Genomic DNA, 23,618 nt, shown 5'->3' with positions numbered 1-23,618 from the left:
ATGTATGTATATAAGCCAGTGCGAACATACGAAAGAAGCAAAACGGTTAAAAAACGAATCTGTCGAAACTGAGACAGAGAAATACTTTTTAAAGGAGTCTGTAGGTATGCCTTGTAGGTTAGTTGGTGTGTGTGTTTGTGTGCGTGTGTGTGTTTGTAAAATTTTTTTTTTTTGTGGCAAACATGTCTACCATGATGTTAAGGTGCCTGGTTTTTCTGTTGCATTTACCGGGTTCGAATCCAAGCAGAGATCCCGCTGGTCATGTGCAACTGGGTGGAATGCGTTGATTCAAGTGTTTGTTACTGTGGACCTTCTGCGAAATAATGAATAATTGGTTTTTTATTAACTTGACTGTTTGTTTAAATTGTAAAAAGTTTTTTTTAATTAATTAACTAATTAATTAATTTAAGCAAAAATAAAAAGCAAATGTAATATTATCATTATTGGAACAGCAGGAAAGACCGTAAACAGTTTACTGGCAGACAGTCACATGATCGGATCTTCCAGAACAGTGTTCCTGTGAGTTTCTGCCGCACATGCACTGCTTCAACGCTAAATCAATTAATAAAGTTAATTACCTAAGATGCATTAAAATTACATGGAAAGTGTGATAGACCTTTGACCTTTAAAACAGTGCATGTCAAAGGGAATGTGTATGTCAATACATGAAAAAGGTCAAAGCTCTATCACATTCTTCCTCTGTTCAGAAGAATCAGCAGCACACGAACATCGTGTATGTGAATACATGCTAAGCGACGCATCACACCCGAAGCATGTCAGGCGGGCATCTTCTTGTCAACCAGACGACCCTAGCCACAAGGCTGTCACACTCTCCATGTAATTTTAATGCATCTTAGGTAATTAACTTTATTAATTGATTTAGCGTTGAAAAAGTTAGAATAAAATTTAAAATAACTACAAATTAAAATCTTAGCTGTCAACAAAAGGCATGAAAACATGACAAACACTTCGTGGATTGGACCGCCGACAGACGGCGTAGTAGTTCTTGTCAAGAGTGTTAGGTTCCTTGGGTGCAAGTTGGTAGGCACTTATCGTCAACATGGGCAACATCTCACAGGCTGTTTAATGCCGGTTCTTCGTTGTTTGTCGGTTGTATGTACAGTTACAAGCACACATTGTTTGGTGGCTGTGCAATGAAATAAGGGCCAATTAAACAATGTACAACTCAGTGGTTATTCTGAGGTTTTTTTTTCTCACTGCCAAAAGCCACGGGCGTCGCGCAACATGAATGATCTTCGCGAACCAAATTTTTTTTACCGCCGATTAAAAGTTTTAAAACATTTCTCAATTAAATTAAAAAGTTATTGTCTTAATCGAATACGCGTTATAACTTGAAATTGCGAATTAGTGCCAACCAATTAAATATTAAAGTCAAACCCGAGACGACTCGAATCGTCCCAGGTCTGAGGTTAATCAGTTAGCACCGCAGTGGAACTAGGCATACTTTATGTCAAATTTCAAAAAACTTTTTAAAAAGTTAAATTTATTAATAAAAATTATTTGAATAATTGAAAAATTATTTAAAATAAATGCATTATAAAATAATTTGGATATATTAGTTTAACGTTTTTATGTTTATTATTGTTCTTTTATTATCTTTAATTAAAATCTGGCGAGAATTTTAATTCAATGAACTTAATTCGCCACCGATATGAATAACTTTGAAAGTTGTGTTCGTGCAACCTCTGTTTGCTGTTAAAATCTCTGAGAGAATTGTAAAAAATAAACGAATAAATAAATAAATAAATGAACGAACGAACGAATGAGCGAACGAATGAATAAATGAATGAATGAAAAAATGAGTGAATGAGTGAGTGAATGAACGAACGAACGAACAAATAAATAAAACTGAGTTAGTCATTTCTTTCACGGGTTCAGTCCCAAAAACTTCTCCCCTGCCACTATCTACTCTGCTAACTGCAACTTTTTCCATTTATTTTGCCATATAAATATGGCCACAAAATTTAACATTTATGTTTCAAGAGAATGCATAGGCTGCTCAGAAGATTTGAAAATTGTTAAATGAAAAAATATTATACATTGCGGTGTTTTGAAGTATTCATGGGGTGTGGATGCGAATGAATTAAAATATTTAAATTATGACCTTATCGAAAATAATTAACAAATGCAATAATTATCTTATAATTATTTATTCATATTTATTTTTCAAAAATATTTAGTAACAATTTTGGCAAAAAAATGAACCCAAAAATTTGTAATGAAAAAACGAACCAACCAATCATCATGACGCACAGGAGCCAAGTAGCGAGACACACGTTCCACCCTCGTTATGACTTCAGTGTCATCTTTGACAACGTCAGCTACGACGAGAATAATATTGGAGAAGAGAGATTTGTGATAAGAGTCTGGAATGTTTTACTATCTGAAAGGTTTGGATAATTTTTTATTTATTGAATTCCCCGTTAGATAATTGTCGGAGAACTATTTAGAGATGAAATAGAAAATTATAGCTACTACTTCTACATTCAGACACATAGAATCATGCGCATATCAATTCAATACATACATACCTACATACATTCATACACACACACCCAAAAGTTGGATACATACAAAAAAAAACTAGAAAGATAAAACTGAAAAAATAAATTTAGAAACGTTTTTTCACTCGTTTATTATCAACCGGAACAACTAAAAGTGAATTTACATACAAAGCAAAAGAACATTTAGCCAAAAGAAAATGGATATCATAACGTTTTAAAATAAAATATAAAACTTAACAATTCATACACACATCGAAAAGTTGCAAACATAAAAAATGAAAACAATTCTATTTTTCAAAATCCTCCACAGAATCCACGAACTCCTCTGACTCGCCACTGTAAAATTGCTGATGGATGGTGAACTGAGAAGCTTACAATGCCACCTCCAGCGACCTGCCATCAAACTAAACTACCATAGAAACAACAAAAATGGCGACTAAGATGGCGACCAAGATGGCGACCAAGATGGCGACCAAGATGGCGACCAAGATGGCGACCAAGATGGCGACCAAGATGGCGACCAAGATGGCGACCAAGATGGCGACCAAGATGGCGACCAAGATGGCGTCGGCAACAACAACGAAAATTCTGAAAATGACAATATGGATTACTATGATGATTACTATGACGGTTATGACGAATTCGTCAACCAGAGTAAGCTCTCTTCATTAGACGATGATGATAACGTCTGTGATGTTGATTATGACGATGTTTACGATTTGTATGACGTCAGTGATGACGACGACGAAGATGATGATAAGAACATGACCGACGGATTGGAGATTCCCGTTCTGAATGATAAGTGCGAGGAATTCCGTAGATTTCGCGACCAGAATGCTGTGAGTCTGAACAACAACAACATCAACAGCATCAACAACAGCATCAACAACAGCATCAACAACAACATCACCATAACAACATCAACAACAACATCAACAACATCAACAACGAACGTAGTCTAACATGGCTAAACAACAACAACAACAACAATCACTACGACATACTGAGCGGGGTTAAAGTTCATGGCGGGAAATCAAATGATGATAATGATGGCGAATACCTTAACCCCATTGGCTGCATTGCAACAGCCAGCAACAGTCGTTTTGGCGAGAAAATGAATGACATTTTTGGCGGGAATAATATTGGCGGGAAAATTGACCCCAATATGTGGGACGACGACGACGGATATGCTTTCCCCGCTGACTGTGGTGATGGTAATGATGATGTGAAAGTCAGCGGTGGTGATGATGATGATGAGGAAGACATTAATGATGTTGATGATAACAACCTTAATAAAAACAACAACAATAATAATAATAATAACAACAACAACAATAATAATGGTGTCTACGACCAGACTAAAGATTGTGTCGAATTACATGATTACGGTGCTGATAACGATACGCAACATGGTGGTGATGATGGTGATAATGTTGATGGTGCAGTTGCAAATGATGTTCAACAAGGTGGTGATGATAACGATGCCGTTGCTATTGGCGGTGATGATAATGATGCAGCAGCAAATGGAGGTGATGATAATGATAGAAGTGGTAAGAAGAAAAATGGCGGAAAATTCGGAAAGTTGAGAAAATACTGGAGGTCACTTGGAAGGAGATTTTTTAAAAGTTAACATCTTTGATGATCGAATGAACATTGAGTAAACGAATGAACGAACGACTGAATGAATGAACAAACTACAAATGTAGTTTGTTAGCCTACTAACTTGTTTCCAATTGTTATCAATGTATGATTTTTCATTCTTTGATGATGTTTAGTGTTGTATGTCAACATTTAACAGGTCATTCTCATACTTTCTGTTGATACTGTCCTTGTATTGTTTTCACAGTAGTTCTCAAACTCGTAGATGTCTCAACTTTAATATAAATAATAATGTTTGTACCCTCCGTTGTTGTTTCAATTTATATTGTTGCGTTTTAATGAAATAAATTCAAATTCAAAAATTCTCCACGTAGAAAGGCCTCTAAAAAAAAATTTTTCTTCGAAAAAATTTATCTTCTAGTTATAAACAAATTACATTGTGTTGTGAGAATAATTTTCAAGTAACTTTTATAAAAAAAAACTTGTTATAATAAAAGAAGTTTAATTAATAGTTGGGTCTGAGTTTATTTGGGTGGTTTATTTGAATAAATTTTCAGTTAATAATTTCATGATAATTAGGATGATGAAAGAAATTTCACCTTCGAGTCAATTCATTATTAATTGTTTATTACTTTGTAGGTATATTTCTAAGGGGCAGTTAGCACAATACGCTACTAACCATGTGCTGGTAAAAGTTAATCAAAATATTTTTTGCTAATGGGTAATTATCATGTGCTGCTTTTACGTATATGTTCCATTAAGCTATCCAAATTCAACATTAATACACCACCCATGCATTCAATGGTTCCATACAAATGCATCAATTCAAAATCTATCTGGCGCTCCATTCAAATGCTTGCTTCACGTTGCCAACTTTCACTACAAACTTAAATGAATCTTTAAATTCTTAATCTAACTAAAAGATTTAATTACTGTCCCAAATTAAATTACCGAATTGATTGTAATTTTAATGGCAGATTGTATTGTTTGATTGAGATTGATTTGATTTTTTAAACAATTTACTTTACGAAATTAAGAAAAAATTATTAAATTATCTGATAATTTAATTTTTTCTTTATGTTATGATAAATATCATCGATCGTTTTAAAATTTAATTTGAATTAATTCAAGAAAATATAAATTGTGAATTTAAGGAATAGACATAAATGTGTAATTTAATTAATCTAACTAAGCCTCTTCTAAACTCTAAACTAAAGGGACCTAACTAATTAACTAAGGCAGAATAAGTTTTTTTCAAGGCACTCTCTAAAAATACAACTTGCTTAACTTTAACTGAACAGTTTAACTTTTAACAATTGGAAGTTAGTGAATTTCATATTTTCATTATTACTTATTAATATTATTAAATTTACTATATAAATTTTGTTATTTATATGATCACTTAATAAATAAATAATAAAGTAAATTAATGTCACATTATTATTTATTTATTAAATTATTTTGTTAATAATAGTTTAATCGTTAATTAATAAAACTAAAATACAATTTGGTACTATTAATTATTGAAGTTTTATTTTAGGTCTATTAAATTTAAATTAGTGAAATTATCAATTTAAAATTTATATAGGATCAGAATAGGATTAGAATCTATCAGCCAAAGACCAAAAAGATGTCATTAAAATGGAACTACGTTGATGAGATAGCAAAAGATGTTCATGTAGAGAAGCCAGTAGTTGCCAACATAGTGCAGCTGTTAAAAGAAGATAATACAGTGCCATTCATTGCCAGGTATAGGCAAAACTTAACAGGCTGCCTTGATGCTCAGAAAATAAGGCAGATTAAAGAGAAAATCGAGGATTTGAAGAAAGTTGAAAATAAGATTTCATCCTCTTTGAAACTGCTTTCAAAAAATGGAAACCTAAACAAAAGACTTGAAGAGTCTATTCTGGAAGCCACTGATATCGATGTCATTGAAAAATTCATTGAACCTTTCAAAACTGGTAGTCGAATCACTAAAGTCCAGAAAGCAAAAAATTTAGGTTTGGAATCGGTTGCTTTAAAAATTTTATACAATGAAGATGTCAATTTGTGCAGATTAATTGATAAAAAAATAGAAGGTATCTCATCGTTAAAAGAAGTTAAGCAGTCATTAGTGACATTAGCAGCTGACATCATATCAAAAGATTCTGAAAATGTTGATAAGGTTCAGAACTGGTGCAATGAATCCAACAGGATAATGATTGTTTCAAAGAAGTCAGGAAATATCTCTCAGGCAGAAAACGCTAATCTTTACAATTTTGAAAAGTATTTTGACTTCAAACATTCAATCAAAGAACTATATCCATTTATATTTCTTGCCCTAAAAAGAGGAGAGTCTTTAAAAATTTTAAAATTAAGCATAGAAATTCCTGACTACATAAAAACGTTCTACAAAAGCCACTGCAAGAAGAAGTACAAACTCTCAGATAGACTCAGCGTTGATAATGAGCAGCTTCAGTTGTTAGAAGAGAGCATTCAACTTGCCTACGACAAACATCTTGAACCTCGCATGTGCATTCAGATAAAAAATAAATTAAAGAAGATAGCAGACCAGGCATCTATCGACTCGTTTGCGTCTAATCTAAAGAATCTCCTCCTTACACCTCCAGTCATGAACAAAGTCATTATGGGCCTCGATCCTGGCTTCACTCATGGCTGCAAATTTGCAATCATCAATGCACATGGTGAGGTTTTGGACACTGGAGTGGCATACCTCCATGTGGCACAGCACAAGGCTCAAGTCGTAGGAATGAATTTAATTGGAGATATGCTACTGAAACATAAATGTGAGGTGATTGCAGTTGGGAATGGAGTTGGTTGCCGAGAGACAGAAACGTTGCTATCTCATCACATTAAAGTCGGCTCATTTCAGCCACTAAATGTTATGTTCTGCATAACATCTGAATCGGGGGCATCCATTTACAGTGCTTCTGACCTTGCCGCATCTGAGCTACCCACACTGGATGTTACAATGCGTGGGGCTGTTTCAATTGCCAGGAGACTTCAAGACCCACTGACCGAGTTGATCAAAATTGATCCCAAGAACCTCGGTGTAGGCATGTATCAGCATGATGTTTCTGAAGTGAAATTGAAGCGTTCCCTTGAAGGTGTCGTTGAGAATTGTGTTAGTTTCGTTGGGGTCAATGTCAACCTGTGTTCATCCAATTTGCTTCAACACGTTGCTGGCATTGGACCAAGTTTGGCAGAAAACATTATCAAAAAAAGATTTGAACTAGGAGGCCAATTTACGAACAGAAAACAAATTTTGCTGGTTGATGGCCTCGGTCCAAAAAAATTTAAACAGCTAGCAGGCTTCCTTAGAATATATGTGCAATCGAACCAACAGTCTCCACGAAATCTTTTAAAAAACAGGAGTAGAAAACGGAAATTGGCCTCCGACGAAGAAAATGGGGAAGAAGTAAAAAAACCAGGAGGAAAAAAGTCAGCCAAGAAAGAAAGTAACACCGACGTGAATCCACTGGATAGAACATCAGTCCATCCGGAATCGTATGCCATTGCAGAGCACCTCATCTTGGATGCCAGACTTGATGCAAACAACATTGGGGAAGAACATTTTATCAGCGGATTCCAATCATATATCGATGCCAAAAATTCAAAGAGCCTAGCAGAGAGTATGAACGTCGACGTTGAAACAATAAATCAGATAGTGGAAAGTCTGCTGCAAACAACCCAAAGTGACATAAGAGATAACTATGCAAAACCATTGTTTAGGAAAGAGGTTTTCAGTATAAAAAGTTTGTTCTTGGGTCAGAGATTGTGCGGGAGGGTTACGAATGTTACTGATTTCGGTGCCTTCGTCGATATTGGCGTCGGGAAAGATGCACTGATTCATAAGCCTGGATCCTTAGTCCTGCTGAATGATTGCGTGGAAGTTGAAGTTATCAATTTGGACGCCGATAGGATGAGGATAGGATTGAAGCTCATTGAGTTAAGAAGATGATTTTTTTTCTTTTTCTTTTTTTTTCCACTTCAGTTATCTGCTGCCTGTAGTGTGGATTTGTGTGCACTCATTTTGTTGTTTATCAACTGGTTTTATTACAATTTATGTAATTAAAATTAATTATTTTTAATAATATTATTTGATATTATTTTTGTCGTGATTATTGTTTCAATTTTTATTATTGGTGTGTGTGTGATGTTTGAAATTTTAGGACAATTAGACATCTCGAATCGGTATATGGTGTTTATAGCAGATAGTCAGTATTCATAAATTCGTTCATCTAATTATTTCTTCGTTCATTGATTCATTCATTCTTTCGTTTGTTCATTCATTTGTATCTTAATTCATTAATTAATCATTCCGCTGATATTTTTTTTTTTATCACCCTATAGAGTCTAAAGAGTTTTATTAAAACAATTTCAAATTCATACCAGACAGAAGATGTTTAGAAGAAAAAATACACTTGAATAAACCCTCTCATTACCATCGTCCTTTTTTTTATTCACAAACTCATAAGGTCCTTCATTATCAATATCATCTTCTCTCATCACACTTTTTCCACTCATCGTTTTTCTTCCTCATCGCAAGCCATAGTGGCATAAAACTATAGATACATAAGCAGGTACTTTATTACGTCTTTGCATACAAGCAAACAAGGCTTCGCATCATTATTACATGCACCATGGATGAGTAATTTTTGCGAGTTATTATTTCTCTAGTTATACCCACCAACCTATGTATACAACATCTATCTTATTTACTTACTCAACTATTTTGTTGTTGTTCATTCATACCAATATAATGTCATTCAACAACGAATTTGACTTTTAGTTGCTTAACGATTATTAAATATAAAAAAAACGTGTGCCTGTGTGGGTGTGTGTGTGTGTGTGCAGAGGCTGGTCTTGACAATTCTGACGGTAGGCCAAAATTTTGAAAATGTTTAAATTTTTAATTTGACGGGGGCCAAGAAACTAACCAAATAATTTGAACTAGTGTGGCTAAAATTGGACTAGTGACCTTTTTTGGTTTATCACGTCCATTTATGATCGCGATTTTTGACTGAAAACTGAGTATTACTGAATTTCAACTGGGAATAAGAGTCTTCCCGAACTCCCCTCCAAATCCTTTGAAGTAATAGCGGTAAATATAAATATATATTGGTGAAAAAACTTATATGGTCATTTTGTAGTTTTCTTTTTATTGGAACGATTCTTAACAGTTATTTTGTGTGCCATACTGTAATTCATTTATTTTAAAATTTTTCACTGAGGAAGTTTGTTTATATATTAGATCTTTGTAACTGTTATGTGAATTCATTCCGAAACACAACATTTTATTTCATTCCGAAACCAAGAAACAACAAATATCTAAAGTCAATTTTTTTTAAAATTATTGAAACAAAACAAATTTTTGTTTTGTTTCAAGTTTGCTCTGAATAACTAGGCCTTATACCTAATGATATATATATATATATATATATATATATATATCTTCAACCGAACATGTTTATCTGAGAACCTCATACCAAATTATATATATATATTTATATATATATATATATATTTGTGTGTGTGCGTGCGTGTGTGTGTAAAAATCCAATTGCATCAATTTAAATTTTAGTTCAAACATACATCTACGTCTCTATAAAGTAAATAATTGTACATATCAAAATCAATTGAGTTTAGCATAGTCAGACAAGCAGCCGAACATTTTCTCACAAGCACCGAGATGTGGTCCAGTTCATCACAAAGCTGTCGAACAATGACTGCAGATCCTTACCTCTGCCCTCTATTTTCTTACCTTGAAATATTTCTCGGGCAGGGCCACAGTTACTTTTGTCAGTGTCACCAACCATGAGACCCACAACTTCCGAATCTTTAACATATTGGATCCATGTCCTAATATCGAGGTCATGTGTGCAACCTCTGTTCAACTTCACCATTCCACCCTCTGTAATTATATAGTTATGATAATCATATCTTCTGATTATTCCACCGCTGATAATTTTAATTTTAAGCCTAGTCTACGTGTTGTGCGGTTCACGTCTCTGAGACCAAAATTGCACAGCATGTCTAAAAGAATGTATTGGGCTTTCAGAGCATTTTTGTTCAGTTTGTTTTAAAAATAATTTTAAATATTCAACTGCTCATTAAAAAATATCTTTTTAATCATTAAAATCCCAAATAAAAATTAATCTAACTCAAATTTTCAACGATTATCGTCAACTTCAACTGGCAAGATAGTTGGCATGTTTTGGTAGGCGATTCCATGAAACATTCTTTGGGGAGAGGGTCTCCATATGTCATATCTTTACTGCAGTCGGCACAAGTTATTTTAGAGTTCCCCCCTAAATCTAGCGATGGTTACACGAAAACCTTTTAGTTTATTTGTTGTTGTTTGACAGGAATGTACGGGTACATGTATGCTATGTTATGTAAGTGTGTTTTCGCAGTACGCAGTGATGATAGATTTACAAAGTATATTCTCGTTCACTGTCGGCTCTGGACAACGTTGGCGGAGGGCCAAAATTTGCCGCCCATCCCCCTCCTACTTAGATCCGCCACCGATCTTTTAGATGAGTTTTTAAACTCACAATTTAAGAATTTTTGAAAGAAAAAACAAGAATTAGAGTGATTCATTATTTCATACAATTTTAAATTCCGCACAAGATTATGGCTGGTGTCTACGTAACCCGAAAAATTAGGACATCGGAAACAAACTGAAGTTCAAAAGGTCGTGAACTTGCTTCAGAGTCATCAAGTCAACAACGCAAGTGAGGCGGGGATCACCTTGCATTCAAACCCAGTAATTGTAGATTATGTATAATAAATTACTAAGAAAGTGTCTGGATGTGTTTGATAAATCATGATCGAAGTTGAAACAAATAAATGGCTAAAATATTAATAATATAAGCAATGACGAATACATCAAAAATAATATATTAATTAAATACAATAATAATAATAATAAAGAACTATAATAATAATGAGGGTAAATTTATTTAAATTAAAAATTTTTTTCAAGTTACTTTGGCACGATATGGCCATAAGTCCGAGGACAATGACATAAAAAGCTCCCATCTGCCAATGAGTCGTTGTCAGGTTAACAGTGAATTTCTAAATTAACTAAAATGATGCAAACTGAGATCAAAAATAGAGCCCAAAACCGTTAAAACACGACTTTTCAATTTATACAAAACCTCAAAACGAAAAGTCTAAATACATTCAACTATAAACTGTGAATTAACGATTGAATTAACGATTGAATTAACGATTGAATTAACGATTGAATTTTCTTAGTAAAGGTTTTAAGTATATATGTGTGTGTGTGCGTGTGTGTGTGTGCGTGCGTGTGTGTGTGTGTGTGTGTATACATATATCACACTTTATTTAAAATGAATTTTATAATGGTTAGTTTAGAAAAAAAAATTCTCAGAAGCTTGACTGAACATATATACATCATATATACATATATATAGTATATTTACATTAGAAATGTATAGATATATAGGGAGACGGGAGCATACCGAACCAAATTTTAGTGTTTAACTCATTAAATCTTTATTATTATATTAAAACGTTTTAAAATTAGTTATTATTATGTAAAAATATGTCTACTACGTATCACAAAAATTATATTCAATTTTAGTGTGTTTTTTGACAATAGAATGGTATATTTGCAAGCTAGTTATGCGGTTCGACCTACCCCTTCACGCGGCATGTTACACCAAAACACCGGAGCAGGTTGAGCCAGTATTTAATAACTTGCAAAGAAATTTTATTGTCATAAAGAAATATCTTCAGATGAAAAATTCTATTAATTAACATTAACGATAACAGCCAGTGACTCATGGATCACGTTCTTGTGAAACAATAGCACCAACTTGTTTCACACCTTTCTGACAACATTTCTACTTGGACGATGCACCACCGTGGTATTTAATTCTTGTTTAATCATTGTTGTAGATAGCCTCTGGTCCAAACATATAACATTTATGAACTGGTGATAAGTTATCAAAAATGTAGATTGAAGTTTATTGCCTGAGCAAGAGATATCGTCTCAGATGTTCTGGCTGAGAGATGTAAGTGCCTTCATGAATTTAGAAAACCAATCAGCCTCAGGTTTTTTGTCAAGCAGTAGAGACACATTTCTTGGCTGAATGTAATCAACACTGAAAGTTAACAATGCAGAATTCTGAGCATTGTTGTGTTTTTTACAATATTTAAAGTGTCGCATTAAGGCACAGACACTAATTTTATCTGCTGCTGTTTTACTCGATAAAAACACTACAAAAACATGTGCCCTAAAATTATTTACTCTTTTGCAATTGCATTTTAAAGAACAATTACTTCAGCTAATGAAAATTACTCGAAAACTGCAAAATCACATAAGCGACATTTACTTGACAATTTGCAAACGTAAACAAGACAGATTAACTTGGCTAGTTGACTAGGCATTAATAGTTATAATTATAAAACGCCCACAGGTATTTGTTATAAATAAGAATTTTTACCCAACTGGTTCAACTAACCCGTGGTTCATAAAGCCTCGGTCTTCCCTACATGTGTATGTATGTATGCGTGTGTGGTGTGTGTGTGGTGTGTGTTTATGTTATGTTGCAGCTGTATTCATTTAGGCATTAGAAAATGTTTGGAATCTTTGAATACACTTATTTACTGTTGGTATTAATTTATTAAAAAAAAGAATTAAACAATTCAACTTTTTTTTTGTTTGTAGCCAAAACAAACATAATTTTTTAATAATTTACTAAATTTCACGAACTCCATGAAAAAACGCAGCGAGTTAATTCTCTTTGTTTCATTTTCCAGTTTCAGATGAAATGAAAACTTATCTGAATATATTAAAAATAGGATACATACTGTAGCCAATGTTGTGGCCAAAGCATGGGGTCACCAGTAATTTTTGGATAATCGGTTTTCTTAAAAATTATTTTAAATGACTTTGCTGAAACATTTTTAATGTTTTTATTAATTACGGGATACTGCTGCTAATTAGACGATTAGACGACACATTACAGTTCTACGAAAACCCAACATTTGAAATATTAAATCATTAGTTTTAGAAAATACAGTTGCCATACTTTAAATGTTAATTACAATTTTAAATATTGAGTAGTTATTACAACAGGCATCTGTATCAAGCAGTTGATACAGAACCAGGCGAGTAAATAATATTTAAAACTGTTTTCGTTGTAACCTCAATCATTATAGAAAAAAAATTTATGAGAATATTTCTGTTATGAAATCTGTAAAAAAATAATTTTACAGTTTACGGCAGTGTTTTTCAACCTTTTTTCTTCATGGAAACCCTTTGGTGTCGTCAGAGTTCTGGCGGAACCTGCACCAGTGCCGTTCATGTCCCTTCAAAGCGTGCAACCAACTGGAAGAGTGTAATTGACCTTTAACCTTTAAAAACGCTCGCAGGTGAGTTGGACTGTTGGTGAGCATTTTGACTTCAAAGTCAACAATCTGTTATAGTCCATTTCATGCCTGCATGTCTTTCTTCGTAAACCTCAGAAAACTAGTCTACTAACCGTGCGATTTTCACACAAGTAAAGATCACTGATTATGCTAGCTAACATTAATCAGCAGTATTTACAAGTTTTACAGTCCTATTTACAAGTCTTACAGTTAAGTCGAGTACGGAAAAATGTCAGTGTGAACATTGTGCTTGGTGCATTCTGCACAGCAGCTGTATTCTTGGCCGAGTTTTGGATAGACAGACGCGAAGTTCTTCTTCCGCAGACAAAAAGCCGAAAATCTAAACTTGCACATTTATAACAGAAGTTACAACCAACAACAAAAACGTATCCACGTTGAGTTCTGCCTTACTGTACTGACGATTATCGACTGCATTATTACGACGAGAATCGACGTATCAATTTTCTGCAGTCGGCTCTTTAGATACGGATGCCACGTCAGGCGATTGTTCATTAACTTCAGCTTCATCTAGCTTTCGGTTTTAATAAATCGGTCCATGTTATGGGTGAAAATAATTTAGATTTAACTACATTGAAAGTTAATGCGCACGACGGCTTACGGTTTAACAACGGAAACGGAAAAAGTATTTTAGTAAACAAATGAAAAAACTAATAACCGCAGAGTGGGCACGCATAGCATGGTGCAGTTAGGCCTGATGTGTGGTCCTGGTCGGTTTTGCCTTAATTTTTTTAACAAAAAATTTTTTTCATCAACTCGCGGAACCCTGGCTGACCCTTGCTGGGGTTCCGCGGAGCTCTGGTTGAAAAATTCTGGTTTACGGTACTATCATTTCAAGATAAAGACAAACTAAACAACACTTGATAATTTTCCAGAGTGATTCTGACTTTGATAGCTCTCCTAAACCGTTCAGCAGTTTTTTTTTCAATATTGAAAGACAAATAAACTCAATTGATCGATATTATTCGAGATGTTCAATTAATAATTTATACTCGATAATAATCGGTCCGATTCGATTCGATACGATTTTATTCGGTTTTCACTTATTGCAGAGCTCCTTATAGCAGAGGCACACGCGCCTGGTTTCGATGCTGAAGCAACCGTTCTTGTAGACGTTACTGAGGCAGCCTCTTGCGACGGTCGAACCATCTTGTGGATGAATGAATAAATGGATGGATGGAGGGATGAATGAATGAATGAATGAATGGATGGATGGATGGATGGATAAATGGATGGATGGATGGATGGATGGATAAATGGATGAATGAATGAATGATCGAATGAATGGATAGATGGATAGATGGATGGAAGAATGAATGGATGAATGAATGAATGAATGAGTGAATGAATGAATGAATGAATGAGTGAATGAATGAATGAATGAATGAGCGAATGAATGGATAGATGGATGGATGAATGGATGAATGAATGAATGAGTGAATGAATGAATGGATGGATGAATGAATAAATGAATGAATGAATGAATCAATGAATGAATGAATGAATGAACGAACGAACGAATAAATGATTAAATAAATAAATGGGTGAATGAATGAATGATTGACTGACGGATTGATTGATTAATGTAAAATAACTAACAACCTCTTGTGAAAATTGTATCGATATAGCAAGTACTTCCGAGACATTTCTTACCGATATTCGGGACATACGGTTTCTGGCATCGACTGCAACTGTGACATTGAACCGGCTTCGCAAAATTCGGTATTGCGGCGATTATCGAGTTTGTCGGTTTCAAGCTGGTAATGATAATGATGCCGATAACGATGATGATAGTAGTAATAATACTACTGGCAGTATTTGCAGTAGCTGTAGTAGTAGTAGTTGTTGTATCAGTAGTTCTAGAAGTCATAATTATAATATTTAGAATGTTGTTTTATATTATTTAATTTAAATAAATCGATGAAATTTTTTTATCTAATTTGAATAAGTCGATAAAATTCTTATAAATGTCACGGCAAGGTTTTCCAGTGAAGTGTTGATTATTTTATCATGAGATTTTATATTAAAATGCACACACACACACACACACACATATATATATATATATATACATATATATATATATATATATATATACACACACAGATATATATATATATATATATATATATATATATATATATATATATATATATACACTGGGTCCCTACACATACACACACACACACACACACACATATATATATATATATATATACTCTGATGAACACATACACACACACACACATACTCACAACACACTCTAATAAATACACACACAAACACACACCGATAAACATGATACACACACAAACACACAGATAAATAAACACACACACACATACACTCATACAGTAATAAACACACACACACATACACGTACATACACAAAGTAACAAACATGTACATACAGACTCTGATAAACAAACACAGAGGCTAGGCAGACGCAAAGGCACTACTGATATAAATTCAATCAAATTTTCAGAATGGTATTCCCTTCAATTTCTTATTTGATTCTTCGAAATTGTTTTTCCACGCTGCAGTATTTTTTAGTAAAACAAATTGTGTATCAACATCAAATTATTATTTTTATTATTGTTATTGTTATTATTATTAATGATATAAATTTGAATATATTTCACCGCTCTGTACTTTTATCTTGAATTGAGCGCAGTGGCTTTTATAATGGCATTTCATTAATTACCATTTCATAGTTTTAATTATTTATTACCGTTCTTTGAATAAAAGAGTTCTTATTATTATTATTATTATTATTATTACAGAAAGTTTATAATGCGCTAATTTAAGAGTTTCTCAAAAGCATGTTTCTCAGTGTCTATTCATATATACATATATATATATATATATATATATATATATATATATATATATATATATATATATATAGTTGTTCAAAAAATCCACCGACGATTCAGCATTAACAAGTTTTATGGGTGATTTTCTAATATTTTGAACTAGTTCTTTACAATTAAGTCTATTCAAAATGTTGAAATCCATAAAAGTATTCAATCAATTATGTATGTATTTTGTTATATATATATATATATATATATATATATATATATATATATATATATATATATATATATAAAACGTTTCTCGAACATCCGTCTATCTATGCCGCTGACTCTTTTCAGATCTCTTCGGGCCATCTCTCTCCTCACAAAGATAGCCTCAAGGATGTGTTAGAAGTAGAGACCGACCGAAACTGTTTTTTTTCTTTCGGCCGAAACCGAAACAAAGCCGAAATTGAAATTTCAGTTTCGGCCGAAACCGAAATAAGGCCGAATCTAAAAAATAGGTTTCGGCCGAAACCGAAAAAAACCGAAACTAAAAAAATATTTTCGGCCGAAACCGAAACCGAATATTGAAAATTTTAATAGAACATCATTTATATAACTTTTATATATATATGAGTGTGATGATTTATAATTGCGTTATGTTGTATGATGATATTGAAAGCTTTTCTTTGTCTATATGCAAATCTTTGCAATTTTAAGTATAATATATATATATATATATATATATATATACATAGGTGGTAATATATAAATGATGTAGTTTTATATAGTTATTTAAGAATATCAAACATTTTCAGCAATAATCCACTTGTAGTTCAGTTTTCCTTAGAAGACATTTATCACTTTCATGTAATTTACTCAAATATTTTTGAAAAAAAAATATTTTCGGTTTTTTTCGGCAAATATGATTTAGTTTCGGCCGAAACCGAAAAACGGCCGAAACTGAAATATAACATTCGGCCGAAACCGAAAAACGGCCGAAACTGAAATATAACATTCGGCCGAAACCGAAAAACGGCCGAAACTAGAAAAATTGGCAGTTTCGGCGCCGAAACCGAAACCGAATTTCGGTCGGTCTCTAGTTAGAAGCACGTAATAAATCTGAGAGGCGAGAATACATTTCAAAGAACACGTCGTTGAACTATTAATTAAAATCCTATGCCTCTCATCTCCTTTATTACGCCCTAATATTTCCACATTCATATTATTGTAACCTAGTCTAGAGCAATACTGTTGAAACCTTTCTGGTAAAAATTTTCATTGCCCAAAAAAATAGTACGAAATACATCTTTAGGTAAGTATTCATCTAATTATGTTTTAAATGAGATGAAAATTTCATCCATTTTTGAAATCGGTCACTTTAAATCAAGTTGCCTCAAGCGTCAAATATACTATGGCAAGGCTAAAATCTTTGATGCAACCCAAGGCAGATCAAAAAATCCCTTGGTCAACTCATTTTCAACAATGTCATCAAATGAGGTTAAAGTCTCAAAAAATTAACTCCGATCTAGAATTTTTTTGATTTTCATTCATTCATTCATTTTAAATCACATAACTATTTTTAAATATATAACCAGAAAAAAAATGATGAAACACTAACTGCTACTTGAAGTCTTAAACACCTAGATATACTGTGAATGGGGCGGGGGTGATTCAAAAATTTGAGATCGGCGATATCAGAATCCGGATGGTGGATCCAGGTTTCATGTCCCCCCTACTATACAATTTTTCTGTGCGATTTCAAAATGAAATGTATCTGTAATCACACTCTTCTTTGACAGCGAAATTCAAAAGGAAATGTATCTTTTATCACATTCTTCTTTGGCAGAGAAATTAGAGCAGTTACTAAATGTGTTAAGGGCAAGAGATATAAGTCTAAGACTCTAGGGGTAGAAAATAGAGACTTACTAAGGGCATATTTCCTGATCGTTTAAGAAACTACTTGAAAATTTAGAAAAAAAAGTTAAAAATAGAAAAAAAAATCCTGAAAGTTAGTTTCCATCGACAAATGCCTTTGTGTCGTCTGTGAAAAAAGTTGTTTTCGCATCCATGTTCAAAGGAATTCTTTTCAATCATTACTTTCTTTTATTATCACTCGGCCATGCGTGGCATCTATAGTTATCGTGCCTACTTTTAATTAACGCTGTACAACATTGTTCTTAGCTTGCCATTCATCATGAAATCGGTCTTCCATATATTAAATTTCACTGCCAAATTTGGACATTTGGACATAGACTAAAAAGTATTTTTTTTCTATTTTTTTTTAATCATGGATGAATCTGTGTCACGTGTTTGTGTGTTTGTTTGTTTGTATGTATGTAGTAGGTACGTGTGTGTGTGTGTGTGTGTGTGTGTGTGTGTGTGTGTGTGTGTGTGTGTGTGTGTGTGTGTAGTACGTATGATGTGTGTGTGTGTGTAGTACGTATGATGTGTGTGTGTGTGTGTGTGTGTGCGTTTGCATAAAACTGCATGTGTGTTTGCCAGTTTATTTCTGTGTATGCATATATGCACATACATTCATTAGATATATGTATATATATATCTGTGTGTATATATATATAATATGAATATGTATATTATATATATATATATATATATATATATATATATTTGTGGACATAGGGCAGCTTATTGAGACATGGGATGTCACATTTCACAATATTTCTATTTTGTAATTAGGTTTAATGCTTACTATATTTTAGAAATTGTCAGAAAATGCTCTTCTGTCAGAGTCTCCCATAAACTTACAATTGTTCGCTGAGACAGAGAAACAATAGTTTTTTTATTTATTGTTTTTTCATTGCCTCATACGTGTATTTTTATTATATATAAAATATTTATTTATATACTTATATGTGTAATTGTGTATATATACATGTGTGAGTATATATATATATATATATATATATATATATATATTTATATCAGTATGGAATGAATTCTATCGAATTGTTGGCGTTAATCAATTTAAAGTTTGTCTTTTCAATTTTCCTTACTAGAAAGAATTCTCCAGAAAATTCTAGTAAGAAAAAAAAATTAAAATTGAAAAGACAGACTTTAATATGATTAATGCCAACAACAATTTGGTAGAGTTCATACATTAATTTAAATAATTGACCAGTTAATTAATTTAAATAATTAACCAGTTAATTAATTTAAATAATTAACTAGTTAATTAATTAATTATATTTAATCAATCTCAATTATAATATCTTTTATCATTTTTAATCGTGTTTTTAATCATTTTTATCACTACTCGTCACAGGGCAGCCGTAACGAGTTCACATAAGCCGGTTTGTTGTACCGACAATTTCGCTACAAACCTGCGAACAATTTTGACCCCGAAAGTTCGGAACTTAATCGACTGCGGCAAGCAATGTACCCAGTTTAATTTTACGAATATCGAATCAAGTCCCAGCTACAAACGGTCTTCATGTGCTTACTTTAATTTTAAAGCGAAAGCGACTACAAACGGTTCGAATACTTGCGAGTTGTATTCAAGTGAATACCAATGTTTCGACACAGCCCTCATCGATAAATGCACTCTTTATAAGGTCAGTACACTATAAAGGGTTGTTTTAAATTTAAAATTTCATTAAATTAATTTATTGTCAATTTTTTTCTTTTCTATTTGCAAACCAACATTTTGACGAAAAAATAGAGGGATGATTATTCATCGTTGAAGAAATGTGTGCCGCCGGGCATGATGAAAAATAATCTATTTTAAAAAATTCGATAATTCTATGAATCAATTTTATTTTATGATAAAAAATGTGAACAGTTTTGTCAAATCTTTTTCAACCGATGTTTCTATCATTAATAATAGCTTTCGTTTAACCCAGGGGTGGGCAAACTTTTTGCTTTGAGGGCCGCATTGAGAACTATTTTACCTTTGAAGAGCCGCATATGTACTTGAATAGCAAATTTATTCGACCCGGAAAAGAATTTTTTAAGATTTTTAGCTCCTTTTTTGGTCATAATGTCTGGCTGACGACCCTTTCTTGGCAAACAAGGCAGGGCGGGCCGCATAAAATAGCTTTGCGGCGGCCCGCGAGCCATAGTTTGCCCACCCATGGTTTTTAACCCGATTCCAACACTTTGGTTAAATTTTGCCAATAATTAAAAATTTTGATGCTTTTGTACCTTTCAACATTTTCGGTTATTTTTTCATTTTAATCAATTCGTTTTGTTCTGAATTTTGAAACAATTTTTTGACTTCGATGATTATTTTCTCAATTGAAATCATTATTTATATGTTTAATTTTTTTATAACCATTACTCATTACACAAGTGCATTCTTCAACGAGCGTAATATGAATCAAACGTATCGCACAGTCTGACATTTAAGGAAGATATAATCAGTTTGATATCACATGGCGTTTAAATCCGGTTACTGCAAAATAAGAATGGGTACCCTAATGGCACAACCATCTTAGTTGGCCGATTTTTACACGCGATTTCATAGTTATCATTTATTTTAAATGTGTTGCAGAAAAAAACCTCGCGGTAATAAGCGTGAAAAGCTGCATATTTCCATTCACGTTTGGCGGAATGATGTTCTACAACTGCTCCAGCTCCAGCGCGTTGCAGACTCCTAACCCCTGCACAGTAACTCTGTGTCTGAATTATAGCAGACTGTTGGCCATTTGCTCTGACCCAAGCAGTATTTTTTGATGATGATGATGATGATGGGGGTGGTGATTACCATGATGGTGATAATGTTATTGTGGTTATAATGGTGATGGTGATAATGGAAGAGGTGATAATAATGATAATAAAGGTAGAAAGATGTTGAAATGACGAAGTTGATTCAGATAATGATGAAATTGATGCTGATTTAGAGGATAATAATGACAAAAAAATTTCAGTTTTATAAAAAAATAGAAACAGAGCATTTGGGAACATCTCCTCAAAACCATAAAACACCACCTTCGGGCTTCGGCCAGATGTCACCGGAACCAACCGTACATCAAACGTGGTCATACCGAACCAGGTCGGTCCCTACTTAAGCTACTTCATCTACGACTGGCTGGTTATCATGCTGCGTGAAAATAGACTGTACGATTTCTATCAGAATTGGGCTTCATACAAAGCCGGATTTGGAAGCTTTCGCTACAATTATTGGATTGGACTTGAAAATGTTAGTGTGTGTGCGTGCGCGCGTGCGTGTGTGTGTGTATGTGCGTGTGTGTTTGTATATATGTTTGTGTATGTGTTTGTGTGTGTAAATAATGTAGTTTATACAAAGCAAAGTGCTTGGTTTTAGATGGAATATATTGAATAATTTTCAGTTATGGTAATATCTAACGGTAAGATCTTTGTTGCTGTCACAATCCTTACACATTCATTGATACAAATTAGGTTTTTTTTCTAATACATGAACCATTGTTACCGATGATTATAGTTGATATTTCGCCGCTCAGATCCACCAGTTAACGTACGCAGCTAAGCAGGCGGGCAGACCGTACAGCCTGAGGATTGAATACTTCGTTGGTTCTTCCTGGCTGTGTGATGAATGGAAGACATTCTACCTGGAGGACGAAGCTAACCAGTAAACTTATTTTAAATATTCCTGATTATGGAATTCATTCGTTAGTGTTGTGTAATTGTATTTTTCAAAGAAGTACGCACCGTTGCCGCATTTTCAATATAATACAATTAGGTACACACTCCGACTAACCGGATATTTCGGAGATTCCGGATTCGATATATTGAGTCGTTCCGACACGTCGAATTTCTACATTCAGAACAACCAGCCATTCAACACTTTTGACAATGAACATTCCTACAACTCCTACTCTGCGAAATATTCTTCGGCTGGCTGGATGCGATACTACGTTAACGTCGACATGTTCGGGAAGGACACCATGGGCCTCTTTGTCCAGGGTGTTTGGCAGAACATGCAGGCCGTAAGGATGATGATAAGGCAGTTTTAAGTGCAGTTAGGATAACTGTAGTTGAGTTTCTCAATTTTTCTAACGAGACTTTTATCATCTTGATGAAGTTTATTAAGATTAGTGCCGAAAACGCAGTAATCTTTATAAATAATTGTATTTATGATAGTCTAAACCCAAAATTGAAACTCAACTACAAGTTGAATAATGCCGAAAACCCAGTGATCTTGATAAATAATTGTATTTATGATAACATAAACTCAAAATAACTTTAATAAACTTCATCAAGATGATAAAAGTCTCGTTAGAAAAATTGAGAAACTCAACTACAAGTTGAATATTGCTGAAAACGCAGTGATCTTTATAAATAATTGTAATTATGATAGTCTAAACCCAATATATATATATATATATATATATATATATATATATTTCATTTATATTTATAATATGAATATTAAACAGTGTGTTGAACAGCTCTTGTGTAATTGTAGCGATCAAAACTATTGTTATTGTGTCATTCCCTTTAAATGATATTTTTTAGAGGATTGAAATGCGGAAATTTTAACTTGAAACTGAGTAGTTCTTCAGTCTTTTTTACTTCTTTGCTGGAACGATTTGCTTCTATTTTGTATCGGAAAAATAATTGTATATATAACAAATAATATTATTTATATATATATATATTAGGAAGAAGACCAAGTTCTATACAGTTGTTCAAAAAATCCACCGACGATTCAGCATTAACAAGTTTTATGGTTGATTTTCTAATATTTTGAACTAGTTCTTCACAATTAAGTCTATTCAAAATGTTGAAATCCATTTTATAATCGTTTATGATTTTAATTGTTAAAATTAATCAAGCAAGATCCCATTTTTATAATCGTTTATTTTTTATATTATTATTAAAGTTATGCATATAGATCTATTTCGACGTAAAGTCATCATCAGTGCAATATATATTTTAAATAAATTCTATTAATAGTTAATTAGTTGTATTTTTTAATATATTAAAATAAAATAAAAGTAACGAAATAAAAACGCAAAGGTTCATTGAAATTAGTAAACAAAATATTTGAAATTATACGATTGTTCATGCTACGTGGCCGTTGTCAAGATGGCAACCAACAATGTCACAAATTTGAAGCGCGAAATTAATTAGAATATCGTTTCTATTATTATTATTATTATTAATATTATTAATTATTATTTTTTTTATTATTATCATTATCATTATTATTATTATTATTGTTATTATCATTATCATTATTATTATTATTATTATTATTATTATTATTGTTATTATTATCATCATCATTACCATTATTATTATTGTTGTTGTAGTTGTTGTCTTT

The 23,618-nt window shown here is 32.9% G+C and overlaps 4 protein-coding genes across 4 annotated transcripts; 3 read left to right on the top strand and 1 right to left on the bottom strand.

Annotated features, from left to right (window-relative positions):
• Positions 1-2,875: 2,875 nt before the first annotated feature.
• HELRODRAFT_182849 (hypothetical protein) lies at positions 2,876-4,155 on the top strand (the record flags this gene model as incomplete). Its single annotated transcript, XM_009033575.1, has 3 exons — positions 2,876-2,882; positions 2,967-3,364; positions 3,418-4,155. The coding sequence occupies 3 exons, from the start codon at positions 2,876-2,878 to the stop codon at positions 4,153-4,155; spliced, it is 1,143 nt and encodes a 380-aa protein (XP_009031823.1).
• An 836-nt stretch (positions 4,156-4,991) lies between these two features.
• HELRODRAFT_187654 (hypothetical protein) lies at positions 4,992-8,915 on the top strand. The gene is made up of 3 exons (XM_009033574.1): positions 4,992-5,446; positions 5,713-7,469; positions 7,611-8,915. The coding sequence occupies exons 2-3, from the start codon at positions 5,755-5,757 to the stop codon at positions 8,083-8,085; spliced, it is 2,190 nt and encodes a 729-aa protein (XP_009031822.1). The 5' UTR covers positions 4,992-5,446; positions 5,713-5,754; the 3' UTR covers positions 8,086-8,915.
• Positions 8,916-9,171: 256 nt separating this feature from the next.
• On the bottom strand, positions 9,172-11,168 carry HELRODRAFT_182847 (hypothetical protein; the record flags this gene model as incomplete). The annotated part of the gene is made up of 4 exons (XM_009033573.1): positions 9,172-9,212; positions 9,868-10,038; positions 10,289-10,441; positions 11,117-11,168. 4 exons carry the CDS (start codon positions 11,166-11,168, stop codon positions 9,172-9,174), a joined length of 417 nt encoding a protein of 138 aa, XP_009031821.1.
• A 7,839-nt stretch (positions 11,169-19,007) lies between these two features.
• Positions 19,008-22,305, top strand: HELRODRAFT_182846 (hypothetical protein; the record flags this gene model as incomplete). Its single annotated transcript, XM_009033572.1, has 5 exons — positions 19,008-19,048; positions 19,635-19,923; positions 21,363-21,509; positions 21,793-21,920; positions 22,032-22,305. The coding sequence occupies 5 exons, from the start codon at positions 19,008-19,010 to the stop codon at positions 22,303-22,305; spliced, it is 879 nt and encodes a 292-aa protein (XP_009031820.1).
• Positions 22,306-23,618: the final 1,313 nt, after the last annotated feature.

This window comes from Helobdella robusta, assembly GCF_000326865.2.
Source record: "Helobdella robusta unplaced genomic scaffold HELROscaffold_94, whole genome shotgun sequence".
In the NCBI taxonomy this organism is placed as follows: domain Eukaryota; kingdom Metazoa; phylum Annelida; class Clitellata; order Rhynchobdellida; family Glossiphoniidae; genus Helobdella; species Helobdella robusta.
This window is presented reverse-complemented; position numbering and strand designations above follow the sequence as displayed.